The 9,063-nt window shown below is 40.6% G+C and overlaps 1 protein-coding gene and 2 non-coding genes across 4 annotated transcripts in view; 2 read left to right on the top strand and 1 right to left on the bottom strand.

The window, feature by feature from the left end:
* The window catches only part of ASH1L (ASH1 like histone lysine methyltransferase), a 248,019-nt gene that overhangs the window by 146,732 nt on the left and 92,224 nt on the right, over nucleotides 1-9,063 (top strand). The window contains exon 6 of one of the 2 annotated variants that reach the window (XM_017519812.2): nucleotides 8,395-8,574. The exons of the other annotated variant lie outside the window; for it this stretch is intronic. Coding sequence (XP_017375301.1) covers nucleotides 8,395-8,574 — 180 coding nt within the window. The remainder of the gene's footprint in view (nucleotides 1-8,394; nucleotides 8,575-9,063) is intronic. 2 annotated transcript variants of the gene reach the window in all.
* On the bottom strand, nucleotides 5,233-5,339 carry LOC119469699. Its single transcript, XR_005198536.1, has one exon. It is a non-coding gene; the product is annotated as a U6 spliceosomal RNA (small nuclear RNA).
* On the top strand, nucleotides 8,656-8,760 carry LOC119469701. The gene has a single exon (XR_005198538.1). It is a non-coding gene; the product is annotated as a small nucleolar RNA U13 (small nucleolar RNA).

The following is a 9,063-nucleotide window of genomic DNA, read 5'->3' as shown; positions in this document are numbered from 1 at the left end:
AAAAAAAAAAAAAAAAAAAAAAAAAAGGAAATAAAGAAAGGCATACATATACATTGTAATACGATTCAAGAAAAAGCAGTCATTATATGACAACTTAAAGCAAAACAAAAGTGAAAGATCTAAACCTGGAGTATTTAGTGCTAACAAAGGATGGCTTGATAATTCTCAAAGGGGGTTTGGATTTTAAAATGTCAAGTTAGGTGAGGCATGGTGGCTTACACCTGTAATTCTAACACTTTGGAAAGCCAAGGTGGGAAGATTGCTTGAGTTCAGGAGTTTGAGACCAGCCTAGGCAACATAGGAAGACCTTTTGTCTACAAAAAATATTAAAAATTAGCTAGGCATAGTGGTGCACGCCTGTAGTCTAAGCTACTTGGGAGGCTGAGGTGAGAGGATCCCTTGAGCTCAGGAGGTCAAAGCTGTAGTGAAATGTGATTGCACCAGTGCACTCTAGCCTGTGCCACAGAATGAGACCATTTCTCTAAAAAGAAAAAAAAGACTGGCATGGTGGCTCACACCTGTGATCTCAGCAGTTTGGGAGGCCGAGGCAGGTGAATCACTTGAAGTCAGGAGTTCGAGACCAGCTGGGTTAACATGGTGAAACCCTGTCTCTATTAAAAACACAAAAATTAGCCAGGCATGGTGGCAGGTACCTGTATAGTCTCCGCTGTTCAGGAGGCTGAGGCAGGAGAATCACTTGAACGCAGGAGGCGGACGCTGCAGTAAACAGAGATCATGCCACTGCACTCCAGCCTGGGTGGCGGAGTGAAACTCCATCTCAAAAAATAAAAATAAAAAGGTCAAGATAAAAGGAGAAGCATATTCTGCCAACCAAGAAGTAGTAGACAAGTTCCTAGATGCTATTAAGAAAATCATTGGTGGCCGGTCCCAGTGGCTTCCATCTGTAATTCCAGCACTTTGGGAGGCTGAGGTCGGGAGCTCAAGAGCAGCGTGGCCAACATGGTGAAACTCTGTCTCTACTAAAAATACAAAAATTGGCAGAGCGTGGTGGCACACACCTGTAATCCCAGTTATCGGGAAGCCGAGGCAGGAGAATCACTTGAACCCAGGAGGCAGAAGTTGTAATGAGCCGAGATCGCCCTTGCACTCCAGCCTGGGCAATACAGTGAGACTCTGTTTTAGGGGGGGAAGTGGTGGAAATTAGTAGCAAGAAAGGATATCCCTGAACAGGCTTTGAATGCAGACACAAGTACTATGTTCTGGAAAGAAGATATACAAATGGTTAATAAACACATGGGAAGATAGTCAACATCACTAATCATTAGGGCAATGCAAACCCAAACTACAAGGAGATACTACTTCATACCCATTGCCAGAGCTAATATTAATTATTTTTTGAAGAATAGAAAGTGAGCTGGGCACGGTGACTCACACCTGTAATCCCAACACTTTGGGAGGCCGAGGCAGGTGGATCACTTGAGGTCAGGAGTTCAAGATCAGCCAGATCAACATGGTGAAACCTTGTCTATACTAAATATAGAAAAAAAATTAGCCAGGCATTGTGACTGGTGCCTGTAATCCCAGCACTTTGGGAGGACGAGGTGGGCAGATCACAAAGTCAGGTGATCTAGACCATCCTGGTCAACATGGTGAAACCCCGTCTCTACTAATAATACAAAAATTAGCTGGGCATGGTGGTGCATGCCTGTAGTCCCAGCTACTGAGGAAGCTGAGTTCGGAGAATGGCTTGAACCTGGGAGGCTGAGGCTACAGTGAGACAAGATTGCTGCACTCCAGTAGCCTGGGTGACAGAGTGAGACTCTGTCTCAAAAAAAAAAAAAAAAAGGACTGAAAGTAACAAGTATTAAGGAAGATGTGGAGGAATTAGAACTCTGAAGAGCAGGTGAAGAGTTGCAGAGCTGTGGAAAATCCTGTGGCAGTTTGCCAAAAAATTAAACATTGCATTACCATATGACTCAGCAATTCTACTTTTAGTTATATATCCAACAGAATTCAAAACAAGGATTTGAACAGATACTTAGATAGTAGTGTTCGTACAGCATTTTTTACAATAGCCAAAATGTGAAAAACATCTCAAATGTCCCTTGACAAATGGATAAACAAAATATCCTATATACATGCAATGAAATATTATTCAGTCTTTAAAGGGCTGTATCAAATTCTGATACATGCTATGACATAGATGTAAGTGAAGTAAGCCTGCCAGGTGCCATGGCTCATGCCTGTAAGTCCAACACTTTGGGAGGCCCAGGTGGATGGATCGCCTGAGATCAGGAATTTGAGACTAGCCTGGCCAACACGGTGATACCCCCTTTCTACTAAAAATACAAAAATTGGCCAGGTGGGATGGCTCACGCCTGTAGTCCCAATACTTTGGAGGCCAAGGCTGATGGATCACGAGGTCGGGAGTTCGAGAGCAGCCTGGACAATATGGTGAAACCCTATCTCTACTAAAAATACAAAAATTAGCCCTATGTGGTGGTGGGTACCTGTAATCCCAGCTACTTGTGAGACTGAGGTAGGAGAATTGCTTCAACTTGGGAAGTGGAGGTTGCACTGAGCCAAGATCGTGCCATTGCACTCCAGCCTGGGCAACAAGAGCAAGACTCCATCTCAAAACAAACAAAATAAAATTAGCTGGGTGTGGTGATATGCCACTGTAATTCCAGTAATTCCAGCTACTTGGGAGACTGAGGCAGGAGAATTGCTTAAACCCAGGAGGCAGAGGTTGCAGTGAGCCAAGATTGCATCACTGCACTCCAGCCTGGGTGATGGAATGAGACTGACTCAAAAAAAAAAAAAAGTAAGCCAGACACAAATGGACATATATTGTACAATTCCACCAGCATGAGGAACCTGGAATAGACAAATTCATATAGGCAGGAAGTAGAATATTGGTTATTAGGGGTTGGAGAGAGCATGGAATAGAGTTTTTCTTTAATAGGGTCAGTTATACTGTCTGGGAGCATAAAAAAGATGTGGAGAAGGATGGGTACTGGTGATGGTTGTACAATGTGAAGGTACTTTCATGTCACTGTCCAGAACAATAAAAAATGGTTTAAAAGGTAAATATTATGGTATGTGTATTTTACCACAATTTTTTTTAGAAAAAATTAGTCTTACGTGTGTCCATTTCTACATTTCTTTTCTGTAGCTATTATCACATTGTCCTGATTACAGAACTTTGCAGTAAGTCTTGAAATTAGATAAGTCCTCCAATTTTTTTCTAGATTTTGCCTTTCCACAGCAATTGTGAATTACCTTGGCATTTTCTCCAAACAAAACAAAACTCTGTTGGTACTTGAGATTGTGTTAAATCTGTATATCAGTTTGGGGGAAAATTGCGATCACCAACTTTTTTTTTTTAAAGACACAGAGTTTTGCTCTATTGCCCCGGCTGGAGTGCAATGACTTACTGCTGCCTTGACCTGGGTTTTTACACGATCTTCCCAGTTCAGCCTCTTGAATAGCTGGGGGAAGTGTAAGCCACCACCCCTGGCTAGGTTTTAAAATTTTTTGCAAAGATGGGGCCTATTAACTGATCCTCCTGCCTCAGCCTCCCAAAGTGTAGGGCTTATAGGTGAAAGCTGTCAAGCCTGGCCAGAAATTGTCATCTGATGTTATTCAGTGTTTCATTCCATGGACGTGGCATATACTGCACTTATTTTAGGTTATCTTTGATTTTTTTTTTTTTTTTTTTTTTTTTTGAGAGGGAGTCTCGCTCTGTCGCCTAGGCTGAAGTGCAGTAACGTGATCTTGGCTCACTGCAACCTCCACTGCCCAGGTTCAAACGATTCTCCTGCCTCAGCCTCCCTAGTAGCTGAGATTACAGGTACCTGCCACCATAGTTGGCTAATTTTTATGTTTTAGTAGAGACAGGGTTTCACCATGTTGACAAGGCTGGTCTCAAACTCCTGACCGCAAGTGATCCACCGGCCTCAGCCTCCCAGAGTGCTGGGATTATAAGCATGAGCCACCATGCCCAGCCATTTTTTTTTAATTCATTGTTTTGTTTCCACTCTTAGGTACTGCATATATTTGGTTAGATTTATATTTTGGTTTTTTTTTTAAATTTATACTTTATTATATTTATAAATTTATAAATCAATTTTATTTCTGTATTATTTTGTTTGATTTATGTCGAAGCATTTAATGCTTTTCTTGGTTTTTGTTTTGTTTTGGTTTGGTTTGATTTTTTGAGATGGAGTCTCATTCTGTTGCCCAGGCTAGAGTGCATGCTGCAATCTTGGCTCAGCCTGCAACCTCCGCCTCCTGTGTTCAGGCAATTCTCCTGCTTCAACCTCCTGAAGAGCTGGACCACAGGTTCATGCCACCACACCATGCTAATTTTTGTGTTTTTAGTAGAGACAGGCTTTCACCATGTTGGCCAGACTGGTCTCAGACTCCTAACCATATGTGATCTGCCCTCCTCGCCTCCCACAGTGTTGGGATTACAGGAGTTGGCCACCCCACGTGGCCACTTTTCTACTATTGTAAGTAGCATTGTTTAATTTTTATTTCCATTTTCTCATTGATAGAACATAGAAATACAGTTGAATTTGTCCTTGGGTTCTGCAACATTGCCGTGTAATTCACTAATTATAGTAGTTTCTCTTTTGTAGAGTCTTTGGTTTATATAGACATTCATGTAATATGTGAGTAGAGATAGTTCTTCCTTTTCAATATTGTTTTTTTTTCTTGCCTTTTTGCAGTGGGTAGGACCTTTATTATAATACTGAACATATATGATGAAAGCATATATTTTCCTTGTCCTTGATAACAGGGAAACTTTATACACATTAACCTGTACACATGAGGCAAAACAAATATCTTGCAAACTTCCTGCCTTGTTATTGCCAGTATATTTTCTTATGTTTATTTTATAGATAATTTCCAGAGTTTTTAGTTGTAGTTAGCAATTTGAGAAGATGTACATCTGTTCCATTTTTTTCTGGAACAAGAATCACCTTTATTATTTTCTAAGTAAAATGCTTTGTTTTAAAATATGGAACACTTCACTGGGTGTGGTGGATCACAAGGTCAGGAGATTGAAACCATCCTGGCCAACATGGTGAAACCCCATCTGTACTAAAAATACAAAAATTAGCTGGGTGTGGTGGCATGTGCCGTAATCCCAGCTACGCAGGTGGCTGAGGCGTGAAAATGACTTGAACCCTGGAGGTGGAGGTTGCAGTGAGCTGAAATTGCACTACTACACTTCAGCCTTGGTGATACAGCCAGACTCCGTCTAAAAAAAAAGAACACTTCACAAGTTTGCGTATCTTTCTTGCATGAGGGCCATGCTAATCTTCTCTGTATTATTCCAGTTTTAGTATATGTGCTGCTGAATCAAGTACATCTTTCATTTTTTTGAAGATGTTTTTGTTTGATTTAGATTTATATTTTGATAAGCTTCCCCATTTCCTCTTTTAGCACTCTTAGATGTCATTACATCTGGTTTGTGTTGTTTTGGATATGAGATCGAAACTTTTTTTTTAAGAAACAGGTCTCACTATGTTGCCCAGGCTGGTCTTGAACTCCTGGACTCAAGCAATACTCCCACCTCAGCCTCACAAAGTGCTGGCATTACAAGTGTGAGCCATTGTGTTCAGCCTCTAAACTCATTTTTATACCCCTTTTTATAATGTGATTTTTTCTTTAGCTTCTTTTGTTTTTTTCGTCAGTAGTTTTCAGCAAGTTTATTGTGATTTACTGTAGCTTATTTGTTTTATTCAAGTTTATCCTTCCTATGATTTGCTTAGTTTCTTCTAACTTTGAGGTTATACTTTTTATCAATTTGGGAAATTTTTTAGCCTTCACTGTCAATTTTTTTCATTGTGAGTTTTTTATATTATGAGTATTACATCATTTTATATCTGGTTTTGTTGTTTTCCTTTACAAGTGTTCAGTTGTTTTGATAGTAAGTTTTCTCCTTTCCTGGGATTCTAAGATTCTGTTAGCATTATATTCTCTAGGTAATTGATTCTTTTCTTTATTTTAATCTCTGTATATCAGTTTGTGTTGTTTCTATTGCTAATCTTCAAGTTCACTGATCTCCAGTGTTTTATTTGCTATTAAGTACTCACCAATTTTCATTTCAGATTTTGTATTTATCAATTCTCAATATTCCTTTTGTTGTTGCTGTTAAATCTGTTCCTCTCCTTGTTATCTTCATATATTCCTCCAAAATTTCTGATTTATTCTTGTAGAGTAGTACTTTAAAGTTATTTTCCCTTCTGTCTTTGTGATTTCTATTTCTGTTGCTGTTTCTACTGAATGATTTTTCTCCTGGTTCACATTTTCCTGCATTTTGGCATATGTAGGAATTTATTACTGGATGCACCACATAGTGATGTCACATTATGTGTGTCTAGTTTTTGTTGGTTTCCTTTACAAATATTCCATTTTATTTTGGTAGGCAGTTAAGTTGCTTATGGATCACTTTGGATTCTCGTGAATATTGTTTTTAAACTAAGCAAGGGCTGGTCTTTATTTCAGGGATAGTTAAGCCCTCTAACAGTGGATAACATTACCCTCTGGGCTTGCTGTTTAATGTCCCCTGTTGTTGAACAGTATCTTTCTACTTTGCTTAATGGAATCGGAGTGTCTGGCATCATGTGTAAGTTGTATGAATTGCTCAGGTTACTGTTTTCTGGTTGGTCTTTGTTCAGCCATATGGAATTGTACCCTTCACATGTACAGCGTAGTGTTTAGCGGTATTCTAAAAGAGACGCCCATAGTTAAGATTTCTAGAGTTGTAATTCTCCATAGCTTTGTCCATTTTGATACTCAGTTCCACAAATTCCAGCTATCTCAGTCCCTCTGTAGTCTGATATATCCCTTTTCAACTCATCAGTTTGGTCATACTCTGCTTGGTTTCTACTCCTGATCCGCAGTCATTCTTAAAAAGGCAAGGTCAGATTACATGGCTCATGCCTGTAATCTCAGCACTTTGGGAAGCCGAGGCGGGTAGATCACCTAAGGTCAGGAGTTTGAGACCAGCCTGGACAACAGGATGAAACTCCATCTCTACTAAAAATACAAAAAAAATTAGCTGGTGTGGTGGCACGCACCTGTAATCCCAGCTGCTCAGGAGGCTGGGGTAGGAGAATTGCTTGAGTCCAGGAGGGAGAGGTTGCAGTAGGCCAAGATCATGCCACTGTAATGCAGCCTAGAAGACAGAGGGAGACTCCGACACACACACACACACACACACACACACACACACACACACGCGGCAAGGTAAGGCTGGGTGCAGTGACTCACGCCAGTAATCCCAACAGTGGATCACCTGAGGTTAGGAGTTTGACCAACATGGTGAAACCCCTTCTCTACTAAAAATACAAAAATCAGCTGGATGTGGTGACAGGCACTTGTAATCCCAGCTACTCAGGAGGCTGAGGCAGGAGAATTGCTGAAACCTGGGAGGCAGAGGTTGCAATAAGCTGAGTTCATGCCACTTCACTCCAGCCTGGGACAGAGTGAGATTTCATCTCAAAAAAATTAAAAAAAAGAAAAGAAAGCCAAGGTGGTTGTGTGACTCACCACATTTTTTTTTTCCTGATTTCTCAAGAATCACAGTGCTGCACTAACTGTTGTCCAGTATCTGATCATTGTTTTTTAAAATTTTCTCAGGCTGCGTACAGTGGCTCATGCCTGTAATCCCAGCACTTTGGGAGGCCAAGGCAGGCGATCACCTGAGATCAGGAGTTCAAGACCAGCCTGGCCAGCATGGCGAAACCCTGTCTCTACTAAAAATACACAAATTAGGCATGGTAGCAGGCACCTGTAATCCCAGCTACTTGGGAGGCTGAGTCAGGAGAATCACTTGAACCCAGGAGACGGAGGTTGCAGTGAGCTGAGATTGCACCCCTGCACTTCAGCCTGGGCAACACTGACTCAAAAAATAAAATAAAATAAAATTTTCTCTCAGTGTGTAGTAGATTACCGTATTTCTGTTATCTTTTGTCGGGAGAAGTCTGGTATCAGTTATTTCAGCATGGCCAGATAAGGAAGTCCCCATATCTCTTTTTTTTTTTTTGAGATGGAGTCTCGCTCTGTTGCCCAGGCTGGAGTGCGGTGGCATGATCTCTGCTCACTGCAGCCTCAAGTGATTCTTTTGCCTCAGCCTCCCGAGTAGCTAGGACTACAGGCGTGTGCCACCATGCCCGACTAATGTTTGTATTTTTAGTTGGTATGGGGTTTCACCATGTTGGCCAGGCTGGTCTCGAACTCCTGACCTCATGATCCGCCCGCCTCTGCCTCCCAAAGTGCTGGGATTCCAAGCGTGAGCCATCACACTTGGCCTCCACTAATCTTTTTTTAATTGCTGTGATTTTTTTAAAATAGACAATTATTTGTAGGAAAACATTTTTTTCCACAATAAAATTATCTTTAAACTTCTCTTTCTAGCTTTAATGAAGCACCAGTTGAGATTCCCAGTCCTCCTGAAACCCCAGCTAAACCTCCTGAACCTGAAAGTACCTTGCAGCCTGTGCTTTCTCTCATCCCAAGGGAAAAGAAGGCCCCACGTCCCCCAAAGAAGAAGTATCAGAAAGCAGGGCTGTATTCTGACGTTTACAAAACTACAGAGTAAGTAGTAGTACCTACTAGCTAACATCCCTTTTTCTTCCACATTTGAAAGAATACTTTGACTATCAAAAAACAATATAGATCCTTTTGTATTTAATAAGCGCGATGATTGTGTTTTCACGCTCATATATGAGATGCGCCTCCCTCAAACTTTGTGTCAAGGTCAATACATTACCCTTTCTGTTGTGGGGGGAGAAATCAGTAGAAAAGTAATAGACTCAAATATCAGTGTTCACTCCACTGTCCTATGTTGTGTGAGACTAATTGTCTTTCTGATATTTATCTTCTCTCTGCCTTTCTAGATGTAGATTCTAATGATGCTTTTCTTATTAACTTAAACGAAAAATGGTTCTGTGTAACTAAAATGATTTGGTTACTTCATTTTTTATATTGGTGACTTCATTTTTCATTTATTAGATGCTCTGTTCCATGAACTTTGTCAGATGAATAAAATATTTAACTTGCCGTTTTTTTTTTTTTTTTTTTTTT

Source organism: Cebus imitator, unplaced genomic scaffold, assembly GCF_001604975.1.
Source record: "Cebus imitator isolate Cc_AM_T3 unplaced genomic scaffold, Cebus_imitator-1.0 Scaffold776, whole genome shotgun sequence".
NCBI classification, from domain to species: Eukaryota; Metazoa; Chordata; class Mammalia; order Primates; family Cebidae; genus Cebus; species Cebus imitator.
Note: the sequence above shows the minus strand (reverse complement) of the source record. Positions and strands in the feature narration are given on the sequence as shown.